Genomic DNA, 26,514 nt, shown 5'->3' with positions numbered 1-26,514 from the left:
CCCTCGGCTAGCCGCCATCTTGTTGTTGATCCGTACCCAGTGGGCAGCGCCGGGAGCTGGACCAAGCGGCCGGTGCGGGGCCGCTGTAGCGGGGCTCAGCCACCTGTGCTGCCTGCCAGCGGGCGGGCCGAAACCTGGAGGCCCGGGGGGCCCAGCTCCCGTGGGGAGCCGTGGGCGCCCGGTGCCCGGGCCGGGCGGGTGAGTGACAGGAGCCGGGCCGATGGACCGGCCTGACGCCCGCGGGGAGGGCGGTGGCGAGCGCGGGATTGGAGTGGGTGCGCGTGGGGTAGGGGCTTTGGTGGAGCATCACTGGAGTATCACTCGAGCGTCCACACCGGCCGCCCGCCGAGCCTCCTACATGCTGGCACTGAAGCCGTGGGGGACAGCTGGGGCGGAGGTCGGAGAGCGCCAGTGCCTGAGGGCTGGCAGGCGAGTAGCGGGAAACCGGCTTCTCTGACTGAAGCTCTCTGGAGTCCGCTATTCGGAGCGCTGAAGTGTGTCCGGTGCCACCCTGATGCTCTGCTGGGAGTAGTGTTGCTCCCGGCTGGCGAATGTACTTACCTCTTTCTTAGCGCTCCTTTGAGTGATTTTCAAGACGTTGGACGCTAAGACTATACGAAGCAAGCCAAAGCCCCTGCGAGCCAGGCAGGCCGGTGTCACGGCCCTGTGATTCTAGCAAGGTGGACCCTCTGCCTGGCTCCTGCTTCCTGAAACCCGTTCAGGGCCTCACGTGCGCTTAGAAGCTCACCGTTTGTTTCCTCCCAAAGAGCCTGGTTAAATGTCCATAATGCCTGGGTTTTTGTTTTGAAACATAATTTCTTTGGTTCTTCACTACCACTTTTTGGAGAGTGGTAATGTCTTTCTCTTTTTGCTGTAGGAGAAAGTGAATATTATGGTGATGACTTGATTAATTTTATCTCCTAAAGAGATATTCGCTATAGGAGACAAAGGAAATGTAGGAGTGTCTTAGAATCGGAAAAAGAAACTTGTTTTTGCTGTGGATGGTGAACTGGCAAATTAACTTTTTTTTTTTTTTTTTTTGAGATGGAGTCTCACTCTGTTGTCCAGGCTAGAGTGCGTTGGTGCGATCTTGGCTCACCACAACCTCCACCACCTGGGTTCAAGTGATTCTCCTGCCTCAGCCTCCCAAGTAGCTGGGACTACAGGCCTGCGCCACCATGTCCGGCTAATTTTTGTATTTTTTAGTATAGATGGGGGTTTCACTAAGGCCAGGCTGGTCCCGAACTCCTGAACTCATGATCCGCCCGCCTAAGCCTCCCAGAGTGCTGGGATTACAGGCCTGTGCCACCACGCTCAGAGCAAATTAACTTTTAACAGTACTAAAATTATCTTGTTCAGTGAAAACAGACCTTCAGCACCTTACCCGTGAATGTGGGTAGGTTGGAGATCCTCAGCAGTGTGTGCAGGTCTAGGAAGAGTTCTCATTGCACCAGAACACATTTCTCTGGACCTGTGGTCCGTTTGGTTCTTTGCACAGGCTTCTTGTATGTGGTCATACAACATGCCTGCATGAGATGACTAAGAAGTCAAGCAACAGTACTTTGTGTACTTCTATCAGGATCTTGTCACCTCTGAATGTATAATTTTGAAAGAGGCTGGGCACAGTGGCTCACGTCTTTAATCTCAGCACTTTGGGAGGCTGAGGCAGGCAGATCACCTGAGGTCAGGAGTTTGAAACCAGCTTGCCGAACGTGGCAAAACGCTGTCTCTACTAAAAATACAAAAATTAGCTGGGCGTGGGGTGCGCACCTGTAGTCCCAGCTACTCAGTCTGAGGCAAGAGAATTGCTTGAACCTGGGAGGTGGAGGTTGCAGTGAGCTGAGATTGCGTCACTGCATTCCAGTCTGGGCAATATAGAGTGAGACTCAGTGTCCAAAAAATTAAAAATAAAAATAAAATAATAATTTTTAAAGAAACCAGCTCCTTGGTCAGGAGATCCTTTAGGAAGGCAGATACTGAACCCAGAGGAGGCTGGCAGTTTGTTGCTGTTAGACTGAGATTATACTGCAGTTGTAAGGCAAAGGAGAAGTTGAGTAGTCTTTAGTTATTTATTTCATTGTCCTTCCTCAGGGCCATTTTTTGAATCTTTATTGTGTTTAATCTTGGTAAGACCAGTTCTTTGGGCAGTTCTTGAAAAGAAAGGAGGGAGATTCTAAAATATTAGGAGCTTTTCAAAATTGTCCCAAGCCCCTGCTTTTTTTTTTTTTTTTTTTTGAGATGGGGTCTCATTCTGTTGCTCAGGCTGGAGTGCAGTGACACAATCTCCGCTCATACAGCCTCCGCCTCCTGAGTTTAAGCGATTCTCCTGCCTCAGCCTCCCAAGTGGCTGAGATTACAGGTATGTGTCACCATGCCCAGCTAGTTTTTTATTTTTAGTAGAGACGGGGTTTCACCATGTTGGTCAGGCTTGTCTCCAACTCCTGACCTCAAGTGATCCACCTGCTTTGGACTCCCAAAGTGTTGGGATTACACACGTGAGCTACCGTGTCAGGCCCAAGCCCCTGCTTTGATTAATGCCTTCCTTAGAAAATTAAGGCAGCTACAGAGTAAACAGGTTACATTCTTGCTGATTTTTGTTATAATAACCCTGAATTAGACTTCTATCTGGTTTTGGATTTTGGACCTCTTTGGGATGTAGAAAGAGACTCTATTCTTGGTCAGGTTCACAACGCTGACTTTTGCATACAATTTTTGGGGATTCAAGGGCCCATTCAGTCCATCCATGGTCTAACCCTGTTTTAGAACCACTGTCCTGAGGAATATCCAATAACTTTTATTGCCTTTGTTTAATGCTTCTACCTCATGAATATTTATGAATAGTAGATGATGCTTGATTCAACATGGTTATTACCCAGAGGTAGCCAATAGCAATACTGTCATTTGCATTTATTTATTTATTTTTGAGACTGACTGTCACTCTGTCACTCAGTCTGGAGTGTGGTGGCATGATCTTGGCTCACTGCAACCACTGCCTCCCAGGTTCAAGTGATTCTTCTGCCTTAGCCTCCTGAGTACCTGGGATTACAGGCACCTGCCACCACGCTTGGCTAATTTTTGTATTTTTAGTAGAAAGGGGGTTTCACCATGTTGGCCAGGCTGGTCTCCAACTCCTGACCTCAGGTGATCAACCTGCCTCAGCCTCCCAAAATTCTGGGATTACAGGTATGAGCCACCACACTTGGCTGTCATTTGCATTTTAAAAAATTATTTATTTAAATAGAGGACGGGGTCTCTGCTGCCCAGACTGGGCTTGAACTCCTAGTCTCAAGTGATCCTCCCATCTTGGCCTCCCAAAGTGCTGGGATTACAAGCCTGGGCCACCACGCCCAGCCTTTTTTAAGAGACAGTCTCTTAAAAGCCTCCTAGGCTAGAGTGCAGTGGCACAATTGTAGCTCACTGCAGCCTCTTAACTCCTGGGCTCAAGTGATCCTCCTGCCTCAGCTTTCCAAGTAGCTAGGACTACACATGTGCACCACCTTGCCTGGCTAATTTTCTTTGTCTTAATTTGTTTTGTAGAGATGGGGTTCTCATTATGTTGCTCAGGCTGGTCTCAAACTCCTGGGTGCAAATGACCCTCCTGCCTCAGCCTCCCAAGGTGCTGGGATTACAGGCATGAGCCACTGTGCCTGGCTTGTCATGGGCATTTTTAAATGCAAATGTGTGAGACTGTTGTAGTAGTAGACCCTCCATCCACGTCCTTTGTCGTTGCATAATTCATCTGTAAACTTCAGTACTTTTATTTACTTAATATATATATTTTTTTGAGACAGGCTCTTGCTCTGTTGCCTAGCTGGAGTGCAGTGGCACGATCATAGCTAACTGCAGCCTTGGACATCTGGGCTCAGGTGATCCTCTTGCCTCAGCCTCCAGAGTAGCCAGAACTATAGGTGGGTACCACTGTGCCCAGCTAATTTTTAATTTTTTTTAAAATGGAGATGAAGTCTTGCTTGTTGCCCAGACTGGTCTCTAACTTCTGGGTTCAAGTGATCCTCCCACTTTGGCCTCCTGAAGTGCTGGATTACAGATGTGAGTCACCTTGCCTGGCCATTTCAGGACTTTTTCACACTGCACAGGCTACGGAGATTCTGCACTGAAATCAGGAACTGCTACAGGCTTATGGGATGAGATCTGATGTCCTAATGTGGCATTTAAGGTGATACTGTCCAGCTGGCTCCAGCCTACCTCCTCAGGGTTTATTCTAATCCCCACTAACCAAATGGTTTGCTAAACATTCCATACATACTCTTTCTCTACACAAATCCTCTCCTGGATGAATCCAGTGACCTGTGCCCTGTGGAGATGAACTTTTCCTTCAGCTTCTCTCTCCTGTAGAGTCCAGCTCTGTTTCTATCTGCCGTCTTTATAAAACACCACCAAAACACTTCAGTTCCTGGGGATATATTCCACACTCTTTGAACTGCAGTGGCATTTTGCCCTTAAAATAGTATTTGCTCTTTTAAGATTAATTTTTTAGGTTGGGCGCAGTGGCTTATGCCTGTAATCCCAGCACTTTGGGAGGCCAAGGCGGGCAGATTCACCTGAGATCAGGAGTTTGAGACCAGCCTGACCAATATGATGAAACCCCATCTTTACTAAAAATACAAAAATTAGCCAGGCGTGGTGGCATGTGCCTGTAATCCCAGCTACTTGGGAGGCTGAGACAGGAGAATCGCTTGAACCTGGGAGGCAGAGGTTGCAGTGAGCCTAGATTGTACCATTGCACCCCAGCCTGTGTGACAGAGCGAGACTCCATCTCAAAAAATACAAATAAAAATAATTTTTTTGGGCCAGGCGCAGTGGCTCATGCCTATAATCCCAACACTTTGGGAGGCCAAGGTGGGTGGATTACCTGAGGTCAGGAGTTCAAGACCAGTCTGGCCAGCCTGGTGAAACCCCATCTCTACTAAAAATAAAAAAAAAAATTAGCTGGGCATGGTGGCAGGTGCCTGTAGTCCCAGCTACTCGAGAGATTGAGGCAGGAGAATCGCTTGAACCTGGGAGGCTGAGGTTGCAATGAGCTGAGATTGCACCATTGCATTCCAGCCTGGGCAACAAGAGCGAGACTCCGTCTCAAAAAACAATTTTTTTTTTTTTTTTTTTTCTTCTGGTTGGGGCTGATCCTTTTCTGATAGGGACTGTATTTTTTTTTTTTTTTTTGGTCCATGAGGCGTTTCATTTGTAAATATATGTATTACAACCCTAGAAAAAGAATCCCAGGATTTTCCCTCCTGTGTGTTTTCGTCTTGCTTCTTCATGGTCCATGATGCCAGCTGAAGTTGTCAATACAATGAAACCAAACTGGCGGGACGGAAGCAGATTATTCTGCCATTTTTCTAGATCTTTGAGTTGCACATCAAATCTGGGGCTGATCACACCACACTTGTTTAGCCTGCCTGTGAGGTTCACAACAATTTTCCCAGCTCTGTGATCATCAATGATTTCAAATTCGCCAAAGTAACCATGCTTCATCATCACAGTGAGAAACCGGACGATGACTTTGGAGCACGGCCTAATAAGCACCTGGCGTTTGCCTCTCTTTTCGGCATTGTTGATGCTCTTGAGAGCATCAGCCAGGACATTCATGCGCACCATTGTGGCGGCACGGAAAGATGGCGGAAAAGCTAGGGACTGTATTTTATACTTTTTTGGGTCTTTTTGCACCTGTACGTAGTAGATGAGGACCAAATATTCATAAAGATGTACTAGATTTGTCTGAGTTGAAAACACCTTTTGTAATTAAACAGGGAAATAGAAGGGAATGGGCAAGTAGAAATGGGGATTTGGTGGCTATGAATTTCTTCCTCCACCCTGCCTTGCCTTAAAGTACTTGCACATGTTAACTCTAGTGTTTTATAGAGGCAGGCCCATCCCTTAGTGCTGCAGAACAGAGAGAACTTGCTCATAGGGCAGAACTAAGGCCTGGAAACAGCCCTTCCTGGTTAAAATGCCAGTTTTCTAGGAAAACATTTCTGTGAGCATGGCACTGGATGCAAACATTCTTGCGCCTTTTCTTGGTTGAGCCTTGGTCTTCTTACTGCCTCCTTGGACTGCTGTAAATGGTAGTATTTGCTGCCTGCCCTTCTCCCAGTGCGGCCCTGACACTAAGGAACAGTGATGGACAGAGCTGGGGAAAGACTGCACAGTATACTCTTTCTGACTTGGAACAAGGAAGCAGTTAGTCATTTTGTGTCTTTGTGGCTCTGGATCTGCCTTTGCACTGATTTTGATATAGGTTTTCATTTCTCCTACTACAGCAGAATTTGAGCAATAGATTCTGGGTAGGAAAGCCTAAGATATGTGGCTGTGTGGGGGTGTGTGTGTATGAAAGATGATAGATCAATGCTCTCGTTTGTGCTGCTGTGGTTTGAGATTACGTTTATTTAGAAGACATAACAAATGAGCTTTGATGGGAACACATGTTCACTTCAGTGCTGGATCTCTGTTAGGGACTTTGTTTTGTTGAGTACCTAGAAAATTTGCTGATCTCTTCTGTAAAATTTTATTTGTGGGTTTAGCTTATTTATTCCTGTCTCACTATATAAAAGGAGGGCAGGGTAGGGGAGCAGGTCTAGGACTGGACTCTTTTCAAGTCTAAAATTCAATGTTAATGAATAAGAGCACCTTGAAATACATAAAATTTTAGGTGTAGGCCAGGTGCAGTGGCTCATGCCTGTAATTCCAGTGCTTTGGGAGGCTGAGGCAGGCAAATTGCTTGGGCCTAGGAGTTTGAGACCAGCCTGGGCAACACAGCAAGACTCTGTCTCTGCAAAAAAAATTAAAAAATTAAATGAGCATGGTGGCACGCACCTGTAGTCCTGGCTGCTTGGAACGCAGAGGTGGGAGGATTCCTTGAGCCCAGGAGGTTTAGGCTGCAATAAGCCATGATTGTACCACTGCATTCCTGCTTTGATGACAGAGCAAGACCCTGTCTCTAAAAAGAAAGAAAAGAAAAATTTGGGTGTATTATGATTGAATGAACAATTACCAAACAACTTATTCTATAGTCAGAAAATCAGATGTCTTATGTTGATGGAGATATGTCATACTTAATTAATGGAGATATGGAGAAATCAGAGACCTCATATATTGCTGGTGGGAATGTCAAGTGGGCCACTTGAGAAAACAGTCTTTATGTGGTTAAACATACAGTTACCATATGATCCAGCAATCTCCCTCCTGGTTATCTATCCAAGAGAAATGAAAACATGTTCACGCAAAAACTTGTGTATGAATGTTTATAGCAGTGTTATAATAGCCAAAAAGAGAAGCAACCCAGATGTCCATCAGCTGACGGATAAAATGTGGTATATGCATACAAGGGAATATTATTCTGCAATAAAAAGGAACAAAGTGCTGATTCATATTACAATATGGATGAATCTTGAAAACATGTTAAGTGAAAGAAGCCAGATGCAAAAGTTCACATTCATGTGATTCCATTTATGTGAAATACCCAGAACAGGCAATAGAGACAAAGTAGATTAGTGATTGCGTATGGCCTGGAGGTGGTGGTGGGGGCTAGGGAAAGTGATAGATTAAGGGTATGGGATTTCTTTTTGAGATGATTAAAACATTCTAAAATTGTGGTGATGGTTGCGCCTATCTGTGAATGTGTTATACTTAAAATCATTGAATTATACACCTTAATGGTGAATTGTATGATGCGTGAATAATATATCAATAAAGAGCTGTTAATTAAAAATGTGGACATGGTGGCTCATGCCCATAATCCTAGCCCTTTGGGAGGCTGAGGCAGTAGGATCACTTGAGCCCAGGAGTTTGAGACCAGCTCTGGAAACATAGCGAGACCCCATTGATATAAAAAATTAAAAAATTAGCCAGGCATGGTGGTACGTGGCTGTAGCCCCAGCTACAGTGGAGCCTAAGGTGGGAGGATCACTTGAGTTGAAGGCTACAGTGAGCTGTGGTTGGGTCACTGCACTCCAGCCTGGGGGACAGAGTGAGACCCTGTCTTTTTTTTTTTTTTTTTTTTTAAAAATTTTTTTTTGCCCCCCGGGGGGGGGGCAGTGGCACGATCTTCGCTCACTGCAACCTCCACCTCCTGGATTCTCCTGCCTCAGCCTCCTGAGTAGCTGGGATTACAGTCACCTGCCCCCACACACGGCTAATTTTTGTATTTTTAGTAGAGACAGGGTTTCACCTGTAGGCCAGGGTGGTCCCAAAGTGCAGGGATTACGGGTGTGAGCCACTGTGCCTGGCCCAACAGCTGTCTATTTCATTTTGGTGAGAAGATTTCTATTGTTTTGGAGACACAGTCTTGCTTTGTCGCCCAGACTGGGGTGCAGTGGTGCCATCTTGGCTCACTGCAACCTCCGTCTCCTAGGTTCAAGCAGTTCTTGTGCCTCAGCCTCCAGAGTAGTGGGAATTGCAGGCATGTGCCACCACACTGGACTGGTTTTTGTATTTTTTTTAGTAGAGATGGGGTTTCGCCATGTTGGCCAGGCTGGTCTCAAACTCCTGACCTCAAGTGATTGACCTACCTTGGCCTTCCCAAGTGCTAGGATTACAGGCATGAGCCACTGTGCCTGGCCCAGTGAAAAGATTCCAGTTAGTCGTAGAAGGTACTGTTATTTCCCTTTCCAGTCATCCCAAGCCTGCTTCCTTGGACACAGACGGGTGCTGATTTTTTTTGTCACTGTAGATTAAATTTGCATTTCTTAAAAGTTTCACGTAAATGGAATCATATTAATAATATACAGTCGATCCTCATGATTCATGGAGTCTGTATTTTCAAGTTTGCAAATCTGCTAAAATTTACTTGTAACCCCAAAATCAATACTTATGGTGCTTTTGCTGTCATTTATAGACATGCACAGAGTGGCAAAAATTTTGCGATGTGTGTTCTCAGCTGAGGCTAAACAAGGAGACATGCTGCCGCCTTTTTTCCAACTATCAGACTGTAAATAAGTGTCCTTTTCTTGGTCTATTTAGTACCATGATTTTTCGCATTTATTTGCTTTTTTTTTTTTTTTTTTTTGAGATGGAATATCACCCTGTCACGCAGGCTGGACTGTAGAGGCGCAATCTCGGCTCGCTGCAACCTCTCCCTCTCAGGTTCAAGTGATTCTCCTGCCTCAGCCTCCCGAGTAGCTGGGATTACAGGCACGTACCACCACGCCTGGCTGATTTCTTTTTAATAGAGATGGGGTTCTCCATGTTGGTCAGGTTGGTCTCAAACCTCAGGTGATCTCCCGCCTTGGCCTCCCAAAGTGCTGAGATTACAGGTGTGAACCACCGCACTTGGCTTATTTTTTTTTTTTTTTTTTATGAGACGGAGTTTCACTCTTGTTACCCAGGCTGGAGTGCAATGGCGCGATCTCGGCTCACCGCAACCTCCGCCTCCTGGGTTCAGGCAATTCCCCTGCCTCAACCTCCTCAGTAGCTGGGATTACAGGCACGCGCCACCATGCCCAGCTAATGTTTTTGTATTTTTAGTAGAGACGGGGTTTCACCATGTTGACCAGGATGGTCTCGATTTCTTGACCTCGTGATCCACCAGCCTCAGCCTCCCACAGTGCTGGGATTACAGGCTTGAGCCACCGTGCCCGGCCTGGCTTATTTTTATTTTTTTGGCACAGCTTACAGGTGTGAGCCACTGCATCTGGCCCTGTGGTGATTTTGATGCTTAAAATGGCCCCCAGACATAGTATTGAAGTGTTGCCTGGTGTTTCTAAGCACAAGAAGGGTTTGATTACCTTACAAAGAATGTAAGTGTTAGGTAAGTTTTGTTCAGGCATGAGTTGTAATGCTGTTGACTGTGAGTTAAGTGTTAATGAATTAGTAATTTATATAAAATGAGGTGTCTTGGCCGGGCACGGTGACTGACGCTTGTAATCCCAGCACTTTGGGAGGCCGAGGCGGGTGGATCACGAGGTCAAGAGATCGAGACCATCCTGGCCGACATGGTGAAATCCCATCTCTACTAAAACTACAAAAAATTAGCTGGGCATGGTGGCGCGTGCCTATAGTCCCAGCTACTCAGGAGGCTGAGGCAGGAGAATTGCCTGAACCCAGGAGGCGGAGGTTGCGGTGAGCCGAGATCGCGCCATTGCACTCCAGCCTGGGTAACAAGAGCGAAACTCTGTCTCCAAAAAAAAAAAAAAAAAAAAAAAAAAATGAGGTGTCTTTAAACAGAAACATGTATAAGGTATTATATTGTATGTATGTATGTCAATCTGGAAGGTTATATATTCATTGGTTGATGAAAATATAACGATCATCTTCCACTGGTTGAGAGTTTATAAAAAAAAAGAAAAAAAATATGACCAGAGACTTGCAGGAACGTAACCATTTATTTTGTCTAGGTGCAGTGACTCAGTATTCAATAACTCAGTGTACACAGTGACTTTATAGAACATAGTTACCATCAGTAATGAGAATTCACTGTATAGTCTCTTGTTTCAGAGCCCTAGCTGAGTGTTCTAGACTTCAATGTCTGGTAGTCACAGGCAGTGCTTTTGGTGATAAGCATTCATCCCTTAAATTTCCTCTCCCATTAAAAGTCATTTCCACAGGTCACCTATTATGCATAGCTCAGTCTGTAATATTTCATGGTTTCACCATTAACTTCTTGGGCCATCCTGACTTTCAGTTCAGGAATTATTTTTGTCTTGTTAGTAATAATATTCTACAGGGTCTTACTCTGTAGGTATTCAATATGTATTTGATTATATAAGTACTTAAGATTTTTTTTTTTTTTTGCAAATTTAAATTTAAGGGTCCCTAACTGACTTGGAGACTTTATAGTTAGAATTTGGACCAAAAAATTGGTTTGGTGGCTAGTACTCTAGGGGTGTGTGTGTGTGTGTGTGTGTGTGTGTGTGTGTATTTTAGAGACAGGGTCTTGATATGTTGCTGGTGCTGGTCTCGAACTCCTGGGCTCAAGTAATCCTGCTACCTCAGCCTCCGATGTGTACCACCATGCTTCTTCGCTAGTGAATATTCTGAAACTTATTTATAAAGATTTACGCTCAATGGAAGATGTGTGGATAAGGGCCAAGCAGCACACTAGGCAGGTTATACATAGGCTATTTTGGTTTACTGTTTTTGGTACTTTACATGGAGACAGAGCAGCAAAAATTACAGTGAGATCATTAGCACAGAAAATATAATGAATAGGCTGGGCATGGTGGCAGGCACCTGTAATCCCACAGGAGGCTGAGACAGGAGAATCGTTTGGATCCGGGAGGTGGAGGTTGCAGTGAGCTGAGATTGCACCATTGTACTACAGCCTGGGTGATGGGGTGAGACTCTGTCTCAAAAAAAAAAAAAAAAAAAAAGCTCAAGAGTTCAAGACCAGCCTGGGCAACGTAGCGAGATCCTATCTCTATGTAAAAAAATTAGAATTATTAACTGTAACAGAGACTGGATGGAGTAATGAGAAATTGGCTAGTCAGAAGTAGAGAGAGGCTGGGTGCCGTGGCTCATGCCTGTAATCCCACACTTTGGGAAGCGGAGATGGGAGGATCAGTTGAGTCCAGGACTAGCCTGGGCAACATGGTGAAACCTTGTCTCTACAAAAAATAAAAGAATTAGCTGGATGTGGTGGTATGTACCTGTAGTCCTAGCTACTAGGGAGGCTGTGGTGGGAGGATTGCTTGAGCCTAGGAGATTGGGGCTGCAGTGAGTTATGATTGTGCCACTGCACTTTATAGCCTGGGCAACAGAGGGAGACCCTGTCTCAAAAAAAAAAAAGGGAGAACACTCTGGAATATAGGAAGTCAATATATGTGTGTATATATAGTCTTTCTATGTATACATATTTTACATATAGTCTTTCAATATGTTATGTATATAAAATATATTAAGAAATTAGGAAGACATATATATATATGTATATATATATTTTTCTCTTTTTCTGTTTTAGGGACGGGATCTTGTTTTGTCACCCACGTTGAAGTGCAGTGGTGCAATTATAGCTCACTGCCACCTTGCACCCACCCTGTACTCAAGGGATCTTCCCACCTTAGCTTCCCAAGTAGCTGGGACTATAGGTGTGCACTGCTACACCCATCTAATTAAAAACTCTTTTTGGTAGAGATCTTGCCATGTTGCCCAGGTTGGTCTCAAACTCCTGGGCCTAAGCGATCCTCCGTGTTTGGCCTTGCAAAGACGTTGGTTGGGATTACGGTGTGAGCCAGAGCACCTGGCCACTCTTGTGTAAGGTTTCTTTCACATAGTGTAATGTTTTAATTTATCCATGCTGTTGTCTGTATCAGTAATTTGTTTATTTTTATTGCTATGTGGTGTTTCACTGCATTAACACTACAGTTTGTTTATTCTCCTGTTGATAGATATTTGGGCTGTTTCCAGTGGTTTGCCTTAGGAGTAAAGCTTTTATGAATTCTTTTGCACAGGTTTTTTTTGTGGACATACGCATTCATTGCTCTTGAAGAGAATAGAATTGCTGAGTCATAGGATAGATGTATGTTTATAGGAAACTGTAACACCTTTTCCAAAATGGTTGTACCATTTTTACACTCTCATCAATAATGTGTGGGAATTGTGGTTGTTCCACATTTAGCAACATTTAATGTGTTGTAGTCTGTTTTTAATTTTAGCCATTTGGGTGAAAGTATAGCGGTAGGTAACTCATTATGCTTTTAATTTTTATTTACTTGAATGCTAATGATATCGAGCACCTTTTCCTGTACTTATTGGTCTTTGTGTATCTTCCTTTTTGAAGTACTTATTCATATCTTTTGTCCATTCTTTAAAAAATTGGCTTATTTTTTTAAAGAAATTTATCTTTTAGAGATAGGGCCTCCCTGTGTCTAAAAGATATCTATGTTGCCCAAGCTGGACTTGAACTTCTGGGCTCAAAGGATCCTTCTGCCTTATCCTTTCAAGTAGCTGGGACTATAGGCATGCGCCACTGTGCCTGGCAGTTTTTTTCGGTGTGTTAATTGAGATTTAGGAGATCTTTTTGTATTCTGGATACCATGCTTTTTGTTTAGTTTCTTTTTAAAGACAAGGCTTACTCTGTCGCCCAGATTGGAGTGCAGTAGCGTGATTATAGTTCACTGTACCCTCTAACTTCTGGGCTTAAACAACCCTCCTGCCTCAGCCTCCGTAGTAGCTAGGACTACATGTATATACCACCATGCCCAGCTTATTTTCTTTTAAAAGTTGTTTTGTAGCAATAGGGGTCTCAATATTATTTGCCTAGGCTGGTCTTGAACTCCTGACCTCAAGCAGGCCTCTTGCCTGGACCTCCCAAAATGCTAGGAATAGAGGCATGAGCCACCATGCCTGGCCTATTTTCTTAATCGTATATTTTATTTATTTATTTATTTATTATTATTATTTTTTTTTTGCATTTTTAGTAGAGACAGGGTTTCACCATGTTGACCAGGATGGTCTCGATCTCTTGACCTCGTGATTCACCCGCCTCGGCCTCCCAAAGTGCTGGGATTACAGGCTTGAGCCACCGCGCCCGGCCTAATCGTATATTTTAAAGAGGGATGGGCACAGTGGCTCACGCCTGTAATGCCAGCACTTTGGGAGGCTGAGGCGGGCCGATCACTTGCGGTCAGTAGTTCATGACAAACCTGGCCAACATGGTGAAACCTCGTCTCTACTAAAAATACAAAAATTAGCCTGGCATGGTGGCACGTGCATGTAATCCCAGCTAGAGAGGCTGAGGCAGGCGAATCTCTTGAACCCAGGAGGCGGAGGTTGCAGTGAGCTGAGATTGCAACAGTGCACTCCAGCCTGGGCAACAGAGCAAGACTCCGTTTCAAAAAAATAATAGGCCGGGCGCGGTGGCTCACACTTCTAATCCCAGCACTTTGGGAGGCCAAGGTGGGTGGATCACGAGGTTGGGAGTTGAAGATCAGCCTGGCCAATATGATGAGACCCCATCTCTACTAAAAATACGAAAATTAGCCAGGCATGGTGGTTTGTGCCTGTAGTCCCAGCTACTCAGGAGACTGAGGCAGGAGAATCACTTGAACCTGGGAGGTGGAGGTTGCAGTGAGCCGAGATTGAGCCACTGCACTCCAGCCTGGGTGACAGAGACTCTGTGTCCAAAAACTAAAAATATAAATAAATAAATAAATACATACATACATAAATATCAGATGTTTTCAGTTTTTATGAAGTCTGATTTATCAATAATTTCTGTTAACGGTTATTGCTTTCTGTGTCCTGAGGATACCGTGCCTACCTCTAAGTTTTGGACATTTCTAGCAAGGCTTGAAGTCAGGTAATGTAAAGCATATAACTTCATTTATTTATTTTTTTGAGACAGGGTCTGGTTCTGTCACCCAGACTGGAGTGCAGTGGTGGTGCGATCTCCACTCACTACAGCCTCAACTTTCAGGGCTCAAGCCATTCTCCCATTGCAGCCTCCTAAGTAGCTAGGACTGCAGGCAAGCTCAAGCGATCTGCCCACCTTAGCCTCCCATAGTGCTGGGACTATAGGTGTGAGCCACTGTACCCAGCCTAACTTTATTTTTTATGTTTTCACGTAGAAGCTTTATAGTTTTAGCTTTTACATTTGGTCTTTGAGCCATCTTAAGTTAATTTTTGTTATTTTGTGAGATTGGTGTTGGTGTTTATTCTTGCCACACATGGATATCTGGTTGTTCCAGTACTTGCAACATTTGTTGAAAAGACTTGTGTATTATCTATTGCTCTGTAACAAATTATTCCAAAACTTAGCAGTTTAAAACAGCAATCAGTTATTACCTCAGTTTCTGAGGCCTAGGAATTCAGAAGTGGTCCAGGCTGGAGTGCAGTGGTGTGATCACTACATACTGCAGCCCTGGCCTCCTGGGCTTGAGCGATCCTCCCACCTCAGCCTCCCAAGTAGCTGGAACTACGGGCATGCACCACCATGCGGGACTAATTTTTTCGATGTTTTTATAGAGATGGGGTCTCATTTTGTTGCCCAGGCTGGTTTTGAACTCCTGGGCTCAAGTGATCTTTCCTGTTGGCCTCCCAAAGTGTTGGGATTATAGGCGTGAGCCACCGTGCTTGGCTTAGAGGATCTGTTTTCAAGATGACTTATTCATAGAGCTCTTGGCAGGAGGCCTCAGTTCCTTGTCAACTATGTGTCTACCCAGGGCTTGGTCACTCTCTTTTTTTTAAATTTACCCTACTTTTCAAGCTAACCTCCACCTCCCAGGTTCAAGTTATACTCAGGCCTCTTTGAGTATCCTCATGGTGTGCAGTTATCTCCTCCAGAAATGATCTAAGACAAAGCAAGGAAGAAACTGTGTTGCCTCTTATGACCTAGTCGTACACTATCACTTCTGCCCTATTTTTTTCATTAGAATGAGCCACTAAGTCTAGCCTATACTCAGAGAGAGGAGGATTTCACTTTTTAGAGGGAAGAATGTAAGAAAATTTGATGTAGTTTAAAACCACCAAAATTTTCACTCCCCATTGGTGTGCTTTGCTAGTTTTGTCAAAAAACAATCGACTGTTATATCCTGATTGGTCTCTTGCAAACAAAAACAAAAACAATTGACTCTGAAGATATCGGCCTTCTGAATCTGTGTTCTGTTCCATTGATCTGTTTGTTTATCTATATGCCAGCACCCCACTACTGTAGCTTTATAGCAAATCTTGATATCAGGCAATGTAAATAATCCACTTTATTAAGATTTATTTGCATATTCTAATTTCTTTTTATTACTATATACATTTTAGAGTTAGCTTGTCAATTTCTGTAAAAAATTCTGCTGGCATTATTGTTGCAATTCCATTGAATTTATAGATTCATTTGGTGATAATTGACATCTTAACTATATTGAGTCTTCTAATCCATGTGCTATATGTGGCATATTTCTTGATTTATGCCTTCTTTACTGTCTGCCCGTATAGACCTTCCAAAGTGAGGAGTTTTTTTTTTTTTTTTTTTTTTGAGACGGAGTTTCACTCTTGTTACCCAGGCTGGAGTGCAATGGCGCGATCTCGGCTCATCGCAACCTCCGCCTCCTGGGTTCAGGCAATTCTCCTGCCTCAGCCTCCTGAGTAGCTGGGATTACAGGCACGCGCCACCATGCCCAGCTAATGTTTTGTATTTTTAGCAGAGACGGGGTTTCACCATGTTGACCAGGATGGTCTCGATCTCTTGACCTCATGATCCACCCGCCTCAGCCTCCCACAGTGCTGGGATTACAGGCTTGAACCACCGCGCCCGGCCTTCTTTACTATCTTGCTACATTATATGATTGTTTTCAGTGTAGAGTTCTTTTATGTTTTGTTAAATTTGACCCAAGACATTGGATTTTTTTGATGCTGTTGTAAATGAAATTTTTTTTTCTTTCTTTCTTTTTTTTTTTTTTTAAAGATGGGGTTTCACCATGATGGCCAGGCTGGTCTTGAACTCCTGACCTCAGGTGATCCACCCACCTTGGCCTCCCAAAGTGCTAGGATTACAGGCATGAGCCGCTGCGCCCTGCCGTAAATGAAAATTTTAAATTGTAGTAAATACACTTAAGAAAATTTAGCATTGTAACCTTCAAATTTAGCATTTGAAGTGTATGATGCAGTGGCATTAAATATATTCACAGTGCTGTTTTGAGAACTTTTTTCATCACCTCAAATAGATACTCTACCAGTTATATAGTAGCACCCCATTCTCACCTCCCCCAGCCACTTGTACAAACTTTTTTTTGAGACAGAGTCTCACTCTGTTGCCCAGGCTGGAGTATAGTGGTGTGATCTTGGCTCACTGCAGCCTCCAGCTCCTGCGTTCAAGTGATTCTTCTGCCTCACCCTCCCCAGTAACTGGGATTACAGGTGTGTACCACCATGCCAGGCTAATTTTTGTATTTTTAGTAGAGATGGAGTTTCACCATGTTGGCCAGGCTGTTCTTGAACTCCTGACCTTGGGATCTACTTACCTCAGCCCCCCAAAGTGCTGGGATTACAGGCGTGAGCCACTGCGCCTGGCATTGTACACTCTTAAAAATCTTCTTTTTGTCTCAGTAAATTTGCCTATTTTATTTTATTTTATTTTTGAGATGGAGTCTTGCTCTGTTGCTCCAGCTGGAGTGCAGTGGCGTGATCTTGGCTAACTGTATTCTCTGCCTCACAGGTTCAAGCAATTCTTCTGCCTCAGCTTCCCAAGTAGCTGGGACTACAGGTGCACCCCACCATGCCCAGCTAATTTTTTGTATTTTTAGTAGAGACGGGATTTCACAGTGTTAGCCAAGATGGTCTTGATCTCCAGACCTCGTGATCTGCCCGCCTCGGCCTACCAAAGTTCTGGGATTTCAGGCGTGGGTTTATTTTATTTTTGAGACCGAGTCTCACTCTGTCATCCAGGCTGCACTGTAGTGGCCTGATCTTGGCCCACTGCAACCTCCACCTCCCAGGTTCAAGCAGTTCTCCTGCCTCAGCCTCCCAGGTAACTGGGATTACAGGTGCCCTCCACCATACCCAGCTAATTTTTGTATTTTTAGTAGAGAAGGGGTTTCACCATGTTGGCCAGGCTGATCTTGAACTCCTGACCTCAGGTGGTCTGCCTGCCTCAGCCTCCCAAAATGCTGGAATTATAGGCTTGAGCCAACGCATCCAGCTGTATTTTATTTTATGTAAGTGGAGTTATACAATTTTTTTCCCTTTTGTGCCTGGCTTATTTCACTTAGCAAAATGTTTTCAGGATTCATCCATGTTGTGACATGCATCAGGAATTTTGTTCCTTTTTTAAAAAGGCTGAATAATATTTCACTGTATGTATATACCACATGTCTTCATCCATTTATTTGTTGATGGACATGGGTCGTAGGCACCATTTGGTTATTGTGAATAATGCTGTGAACATTGGTATATGAATATCTGTTTTGGATTCCTCCTTTCAGTTCTTTTGGGTATAGACCTAAAAGTGGAATTGTTGAATCATATGGTAATTCTATGTTTAGCTTTTTGAGGAGTTGCCATACTGTCTGCTTTACATTCTCACCAGCAGTGCACAAGTGTTACAATTTTTTCATATCCTTGCCAACACTTATTTTCTATTTTTTGTGTTTTTTTATAACATGGGTGTGAAGTGGTTTCTCATTGTGACTTTGATTTGCATTTCCGTAATGACTAATGATGTTGAGCATCTTTTTTGCATATTTTTTGGCCATTTGTGAATCTTTAGAGAAATGTCTAAGGCCCTTGCCCATTTTTGAATTGGGATTTTTTTTTGTTGTTATACAGGTAGTTCATATGTTCTGTATATTAATCCTTTATCAGATACATGATCTGCAAATATTTTCTGCCATTCTGTGGGTGGTGTTTTTACTGTTTTTAAATTAATTAATCAGCATTTTAGAGTAGAGATGGGATCTCAGTTTTATTGCCCAGGCTGGTTTCAACAGCTTAAGCAATCCTCCTGCCTTGGCTTCCCAAAATAGTGGGATTACAGGCCCTTGTGATTTTTTTTTTTTTTTTTTTTTTTGAGACAGAGTCTTACTCTTGTTGCCCAGGCTGGAGTGCAATGGCATGATCTCTGCTCGCTGCAACGTCCGACTCCCAGGTTCAAGTGATCCTCCTGCCTCAGCTTCCCCAGCCGCTGAGATTACAGGTGCCTGCCACCACTCCCAGCTAATTTTTGTAATTTTAGTAGAGATGGGGTTTTGCCATGTCAGCCAGGCTGGTGTCAAACTCCTCACCTCATGATCCACCTGCCTCGGCCTCCCAAAGTGCTGGGATTACAGGCACAAGCCACCACGCCCAGCCTGGAATACTTTTTAGACTTTAACACTTTAGCATTGCTTTAGCTGCATCAGTACAGCATATATTTGAAAGTGTTTTTTCATATACTACTTCACTCTGAGAAGTAGATAAGTAATCTCAAATCTACTGACAGGGAAAACAGGTGAATTGGCATATTGAAGGGTTACATAATTTGTTAGTTGTGGCATTGATTTTTTTTTTTTCCACATGGTTTCTGACTTCCCAGAATCCTGACAGCTCTACAAGTTCAGGCTGTTCAGTTCCTGATGTCACATGAGAGTCAGGAAAGGAAGTTGAGGGTGTAGAGAAGTTTGGAAACTGCTCTTAAGGAATGATGTATCTGTGAAACCACCTATCCGCTTTTCTTTTCTTTTTTTTTTTTTTTTTTTTTTTTGGGAGGGAGGGGTTCCCCCTTGTTCCCCCGGGAGGGGAGTGGTGTGATCTTGGCTAACTGCAACCTCTACCTCCCAGGTTCAAGTGATTCTTCTGTCTTAGCCTCCTGAATAGCAGGGATTACAGGCACCTGCCACTATTCCCAGCTAATTTCTGTGTTTTTGGTAAAGATGGGGTTTTACCATTTTGGCCATGCTGGTAACTTCTGGCTTCAGATTATCCGCCCACCTCAGTCTCCCAAAATACTGGAGTTCTAGGTGTGAGCCACTGCGCCTGGCCTCCACCTCTCTGTTTTTCTAAGTTGAGTAGTTGTTGATGGGTTTGTGTAGGTGAAAGTTAGTCCCCATATCATTACAGGTTGTCTATGAGGTAGACAGAAGTGCTTTTCTTTGTTTGTTTGTTTTGAGGTGGAGTCTTGCTCTGTCACCCAGGCTGAAGTGTAGTGGCGTGATCTTGGCTCACTGCAGCTTCCACATCCTGGGTTGAAGCAATTCTCCTGCCTCAGCCTCCCAAGTAGCTGGGATTACAGGTGCCTGCCACCATGCCTGGCTAATTTTTGTATTTTTAGTAGAGACAGGGTTTCACCATGTTGGCCAGGCTGGTCTCGAACTCCTGACCTCATATTCCGCCTGCCTCAGTTACAAGTGTGAGCCACCACGCCCGGCAGACAGAAGCGCTTTTCTAATATTTAAAGTGCTTAAAAGTAGTAATTAGGGGCAGTGGCAGCCGTGGAGTGGCGTGCATGTGCAGCAGCTCCCCCTGCTGAAGGGCTGAGAGGCGCACTGGGGCCGCCAGCTGGGCTAGGAGCGGAGTGGGGTCAGGATGGACGAGGACGTGCTGACCACTCTGAAAATCCTCATCATCGGCGAGAGTGGGGTGGGCAAGTCCAGCCTGCTCTTGAGGTTCACAGATGATACGTTTGATCCAGAACTTGCAGCAACAATAGGTGTTGACTTTAAGGTGAAAACAATTTCAGTGGATGGAAATAAGGCTAAACTTGCAATATGGGATACTGCTGGTCAAGAGAGGTTTAGAGCATTAACTCCCAGCTATTACAGAGGTGCACAGGGTGTTATATTAGTTTATGATGTCACAAGAAGAGACACATTTGTTAAACTGGATAATTGGTTAAATGAATTGGAAACATACTGTACAAGAAATGACATAGTAAACATGCTAGTTGGAAATAAAATTGATAAGGAAAATCGTGAAGTAGATAGAAATGAAGGCCTGAAATTTGCACGAAAGCATTCCATGTTGTTTATAGAGGCAAGTGCAAAAACCTGTGATAGTGTACAATGTGCCTTTGAAGAACTTGTTGAAAAGATCATTCAGACCCCTGGACTGTGGGAGAGTGAGAACCAGAATAAAGGAGTCAAACTGTCACACAGGGAAGAAGGCCAAGGAGGAGGAGCCTGGGGTGGTTATTGTTCTGTGTTACAAACTCTGGGAAATTCCATCTCTTGCATATTTGATCAGATAGTTACATCTTTCTGTATATAAACTCTTTAACTGCTATTTTAGGGACCTTGCAGTTTACACATAGTTATTTTATATTATAGCAGTAAATATTTGCAAGAAATCCCACTCATCGGCCCCAGGTAAAATGTTATGGTAAGCATGCACAGTTTGCAGTCTGCGGTTTTTTATGTGGCACAAAATAGGTGTTCCTTTATAAGTACATTCAATTTTATGATTTACATTTATCATGTAATTAAAAAATCCATCTACTATATGTTGATACAAAGTCTGCTTTTGGTATTCTTTTTGCTTAAATACTCCTATTAATTTCTGATTACTTGGTACGTAGAACTCCTAGAACCACAGGGAAGAATAGAGGTATCATCAAACATGGCGAATTTTCTCTCAGGAATAATAAAGGGCATGATTCCACAGCTTTTCTAGGATGTTTGAGATTCTTTTTTAGTACTAAGCAAAATTTTCATTACAGAATGTAGCCCAGGCCAATTTATAACTAAATCTCTATTTGTTCGGATGATGCTCCTAAACAGCACTGATAGCTTAAAGAAACTTGGTTTTTTTTTTTTTTTTTTTTTTTTTTGAGACAGAGTTTCGCTCTTGTTACCCAGGCTGGAGTGCAATGGCGCAATCTCGGCTCACTGCAACCTCCGCCTCCCGGGTTCAGGCAATTCTCCTGCCCCAGCCTCCTGAGTCGCTGGGATTACAGGCACGCGCCACCATGCCCAGCTAATTTTTTGTATTTTTAGTAGAGACGGGGTTTCACCATGTTGACCAGGATGGTCTTGATCTCATGACCTCGTGATCCACCCGCCTCGGCCTCCCAAAATGCTGGGATTACAGGCTTGAGCCACCGCGCCCAACCAGAAACTTGGTATTTTTAATTTACTTCAATGATTAGCTCAGTTGCTTAACTGGAATTTTAATCCTGTCATATGTATATTGGATTCATGACTCAATTTTTAGTTATATGGTGTTTGGCAGAATAGCAATAAGGTTTTCGCCCGTTTTGGTTTCAGGAGGACATTAATAGTGTGTTTATTGTAACTCGTAGTACTAACCACTTTTAAAACCAACCTTTTTTTTTTTTCCCCGTAAATGTTGGTAGTGTTTGTCCAGGTACCTCAATTGTAGCTTGTGTAATGTTGATGAATATCTGTATCTTATGGCTTCCATAATGTCTGGTTGGTATTCTAAAACCTATTTCTGTGTTTTGAGGGGTGGGGGAAAAAAAGGCATATTGCTTCTAGGTTCTGATGTGTGAGGGAAAATACTGTCACAATGAAAATCTTGACAATTTACTGTAACGAGTAACCAATAGTTTATCAAAACCAATTGGTACAGATTAATAAATCTTTTTCACAGTATTCAGTTTTCTCACCTCTTGCTATTGTATATTGTATATTTTCTCACTCATTTGTTATTTTTTTTTTTTTTTTGAGATGGAGTTTCGCTCTTGTTACCCAGGCTGGAGTGCAATGGCGCGATCTCGGCTCACCGCAACCTCCGCCTCCCGGGTTCAGGCAATTCTCCTGCCTCAGCCTCCTGAGTAGCTGGGATTACAGGCACGCACCACCATGCCCAGCTAATTTTTTGTATTTTTAGTAGAGACGGGGTTTCACCATGTTGACCAGGATGGTCTCGATCTCTTGACCTCGTGATCCACCCGCCTCGGCCTCCCAAAGTGCTGGGATTACAGGCTTGAGCCACCGCGCCCGGCCTCATTTGTTATTTAATTTACATTGATCTCCGCTATTTTAACTCCCCAAATAAGTTATTTGTCCTTTAAGATTGGTTGCTATAATACTTAATTTCTGGGCAGTTTGTTCTCTGTATACAATTGCAAATGATAAGCGTTTTTGTGAGTGACAAAAAAAAAAATAATAATTAGACTGGGCATGGTGGCTCAGGCTTACAACATCAGCACTTAGGGAGGCTGAAGTAGGAGGATCGCCTGATGCTGGGAGATGGAGTCCAGAGTGGGCAATAAAGGGAGACCTCATCTGTACAAAAAAAGAACAGGAAAATAGCTGGGTGTGGTAGGACATGCCTGTTGTCCCAGCTACTCAGAAGACTGAGGTGTGGAAGGATTGCTTGAGCCCAAGAATTCAAGGCTGTAGTAAGCCATGATCCTGCCACTGCATTCCATTGTGGGTGACAGATTGAGACCCTCTCTCAAAAGAAGGAAAGAAAAAGTAATGATTCTGGTATTTCACTAGAGGGTTGGAAGGCAGCTGGAATCTAATCTGCTTGATGCAGTCAACCCTGATTTCATTTTGTGAGGCATTATGCTGGTTGTTCATCTCTTCTGTTATGGGCTTTCTTCACATATTTACTTCACATAGTCTAATGTGCATGTTGCTGATCTGCTTCTGGGTGCCCTTCAATAAAATCTTTTTTTTTTTTTTTGCTATTTAGTCTAAGACTCTAATAAAATCTTTATCTACATGATGAATGTTCAAATAGATAGTCATTATGTTGCCTCCAGGATTGTGTGGTGTCTGAAAGAGGGAGTTCCTGTGCAGTTTGTGCCCTGAAATCTCCTTATGCTGTTTTCTAAATGTCTAACTATATAAGAAATATGCTGTGTGACTCTTGAGATGGAGAGGTCCAATAGGAAAATAGGATGCCAGGAACAGGGTCCTTGCAGAAGAGAACTGGAGCTGGTCCCCGACCATATGTGAGGTAACAGCAGATTATCTCAAAAGAATAAAACTCAGCCGGGCGCGGTGACTCAAGCCTGTAATCCCAGCACTGTGGGAGGCCGAGGCGGGTGGATCACGAGGTCAAGAGATCGAGGCCATCCTGGTCAACATGGTGAAACCCCGTCTCTACTAAAAATACAAAAAACATTAGCTGGGCATGGTGGCGCGTGCCTGTAATCCCAGCTACTCAGGAGGTTGAGGCAGGAGAATTGCCTGAACCCAGGAGGCGGAGGTTGCGGTGAGCCAAGATCGCGCCATTGCACTCCAGCCTGGGTAACAAGAGCGAAACTCCGTCTCAAAAAAAAAAAAAAAAAAAAAGAATAAAACTCATTGGAGCTGTATTTTGTGGTAGACATTTTGCCTTATTCCTTGACTGCAGCTGAATACATCTCAGTGTCTGTGCCTGAAGAGTCTGATCTTTGATTATATTTTCAGGTGATATTCAGAGTAGTATAGCATCAAGACATTTAAATGATTTCATCCCCAAAGGAAGAGTCCTCCAGATTTTAGCCATATCTGATTTTTAGATGTATATTGCCTCTTGGTGCCTCTCAGAATTCAGTGATTTAAAACTCCTTTGGGGCCGGGTGTGGTGGCTCATGCCTATAATCCCAGCACTTTGGGAGGCTGAGGCGGGTGGATCACCAGGTCAAGAGATCGAGACCATCCTGGTCAACATGGTGAAACCCCGTCTCTAATAAAAATGCAAAAATTAGCTGGGCATGGTGGTGCACGCCTTTAGTCCTAGCTACTCGGGATGCTGAGGTATGAGAATTGCTTGAACCCAGGAGGCGGAGGTTGCGGTGAGCCGAAGTCGCGCCATTGCACTCCAGCCTGGGTAACAAGAGCAAAACTCCATCTCAAAAAAAAATAGCTAGGACTAAAGGCCCCTTTGGAGGTCTGACAGTTTTGTGGTGTCATTGAGATAGCATAGAAAGACAGGAGGTATTTCTTTAAAAAAAAAAACAAAAAACTGTTTATTTATCGAGAAACTATTTGTTAGCCCACATTTCATGTCTCGTAGTTCAGGAACACAGAGCTTTGGCTTCCCCTCTCCTTGGTGTAGGAAATTTTATTTCCATGTTTTCCCTCTGGAATAGTAGGATACATGTGAATATTGCTAATATAAGGTAGTAGATTTGTTAGTGACAAAACTAATAGGTAATTCAACCCAAAGAAACTTTTTTTTTTTTTTGAGATGGAGTCTCGTTCTGTCACCTAGGCTAGAGTGCAATAGCAAAATCTTGGCCCACTGCAACTTCTGCCTCCTGGGTTTAAGTGATTCTCCTGCCTCAGCCTCCTGAATAGCTGGGATTACAGGTGCCTCCCACCATGCCTGTCTAATTTTTGTATTTTTACTAAAGACAGGGTTTCACCATGTTGGCCAGGCTGGTCTCGAACTCCTGACCTCAGGTGATCTGCCTGCCTTGGCCTCCCAAATTGCTGGGATTATAGGCATGAGCCACCACACCTGGCCATGAAGTCATAATTTCTGTAGAAATCTGAGTATGCCTTCTTTCTTGGTTCATCCACAGCAAACTTACAGAGAGCTGTAGCCCCCAGGGATATAACGAATGCTCCAACAATATGAAACCACAGAGGTGCCATGGTAGTTAACTGTCTTTGATAGGTATGTCAGCCTCATCACCAGTGTTCTTGACTGATGGAGAAATGGATGGCTAGCAGCTATTTCATAGTTGCATAATTCCTTACTCTGGAGAGCTTTCTTGTTTTAAACTAGTAACCGTTTTTGATAGGGGGTCCTAAATAAAGCCTCCAGATAATCTAAAAAGGTCAATGCTGTGACCAGAGCTTTGGCTTCACCTCTTCTTGGTGCAGGAAATTTTATTTCCATGTTTTCCCTCTTGAATAGTAGGACACATGTGAATATTGCTAATATAAGATAGTAGATTTGTACCTAGGATGAACTCCCATATATAAAACCAGTGTTATAGATAATTGAAATTAGCATGAGTGACAAGAGTTACTATTATTTGTCTTCTGAAATTGAAAGAGCAGATTTTTAAATTTTTAATTTGATTTTTTTTTTTTTTTTTTTGAGACAGAGACTCACTTTGTTACCCAAGTTGGAGTGTAGTGGCACAACCTTGGCTCACTGCAGCCTCTGCTTCCAGGCTCAAGCAGTCCTCCTGTCTCAGTCCCCCAAGTAGCTGGATCTACAGGCATGAGCCACCAAGCCCAGCTAATTTTTGCTTTTTATTTTTATTTTTTTTGTAGAGACAGGGTTTTGCCATGTTCTCCAGGCTAGTCTCAAACTCCTGAGCTCAAGTGATCTGCACACCTTGGCCTCCCAAAGTTCTAGGATTACAGGCATGAGTGCCACCCTGCCTAGCAGAGAGAGCAGGTAACTGACACAAGAACATAAAACCAAACACTGCATGTTCTGATTCATAAGTGGGTGTTGAACAGTGAGAACACATGGACACAGGGAGGGAAACATCATACACTGGGGTCTCTTGGGGGTGGGGGACTAGGGGAGGGGTAGCGGGGGTGGGGATATTGGGGAGGAATAACAGGAGAAATACCTAATGTAGGTAATGAGGGGATGGAGGCAGCAAACCACTATGGCATGTGTATACCTATGTAATAATCTTTTTTTTTTTTTTTTTTTTGAGACGGAGTTTCGCTCATTACCCAGTCTGGAGTGCAATGGCGTGATCTTGGCTCACCACAACCTCCGCCTCCTGGGTTCAGGCAATTCTCCTGCCTCAACCTCCTGAGTAGCTGGGATTACAGGCACGCGCCACCATGCCCAGCTAATGTTTTGTATTTTTAGTAGAGACGGGGTTTCACCATGTTGACCAGGATGGTCTCGATCTCTTGACCTCGTGATCCACCCGCCTCGGCCTCCCAAAGTGCTGGGATTACAGGCGTGAGCCACCGCGCCTGGCCTACCTATGTAATAATCTTGCAAGATCTGCACATGTACCCCAGAACTTAAAAAAAAATCCTGAACTGCTTTAACAAATTTAATATATTTGATTTCATAGAAAAAAAAAAAAGATACCATGGTGAGGAAAAATTCCCCAGTAGGGAAGTGTGTACACCAGTGTCCCAGTAACCTTAGAGCTTATTTACCTCTGCCTTAGTCCTTAACTATTTTAGTTAAGCTACAGTAAGATAGAGGTGAAGAAAGGGAGCCAGAGTTTACCATTCACCCAGAAACCTAGTCTGTGATACCAGACCTTTGCATCTT

At 43.8% G+C, this 26,514-nt stretch overlaps 2 protein-coding genes and 1 pseudogene across 7 annotated transcripts in view; 2 read left to right on the top strand and 1 right to left on the bottom strand.

Annotated features, from left to right (window-relative positions):
- Nucleotides 1–26,514, top strand: part of IP6K1 (inositol hexakisphosphate kinase 1) — a 61,326-nt gene continuing 34,812 nt past the window's right edge. Inside the window, exons 1-2 of one of the 4 annotated variants that reach the window (XM_032289857.1) lie at nt 1–198; nt 9,621–9,749. The gene's annotated coding sequence lies outside the window, so the exon portion shown is untranslated. Of the gene's footprint in view, nt 199–9,620; nt 9,761–25,644; nt 25,663–26,514 lie in introns of those variants that run through there. The other 3 variants (XM_032289856.1, XM_032289855.1, XM_032289859.1) reach the window with 3 other exon arrangements.
- LOC116559302 lies at nt 5,196–5,637 on the bottom strand (annotated as a pseudogene). The gene has a single exon (XR_004272414.1). The product of XR_004272414.1 is annotated as a 40S ribosomal protein S15a pseudogene (transcript).
- LOC116559301 (ras-related protein Rab-18-like) lies at nt 19,838–21,014 on the top strand. Of its 2 annotated transcripts, XM_032289865.1 has the most exons (2): nt 19,840–20,320; nt 20,388–20,596. In XM_032289865.1, the coding sequence occupies exons 1-2, from the start codon at nt 19,936–19,938 to the stop codon at nt 20,594–20,596; spliced, it is 594 nt and encodes a 197-aa protein (XP_032145756.1). In that variant the 5' UTR covers nt 19,840–19,935. The 2 variants fall into 2 exon arrangements, with proteins under 2 accessions (XP_032145755.1, XP_032145756.1); XM_032289864.1 differs by having other exon boundaries at nt 19,838–21,014.

This window comes from Sapajus apella, unplaced genomic scaffold (assembly GCF_009761245.1).
Source record: "Sapajus apella isolate SASKATOON/1434 unplaced genomic scaffold, GSC_monkey_1.0 scaffold23, whole genome shotgun sequence".
NCBI lineage: Eukaryota > Metazoa > Chordata > Mammalia > Primates > Cebidae > Sapajus > Sapajus apella.
Note: the sequence above shows the minus strand (reverse complement) of the source record. Positions and strands in the feature narration are given on the sequence as shown.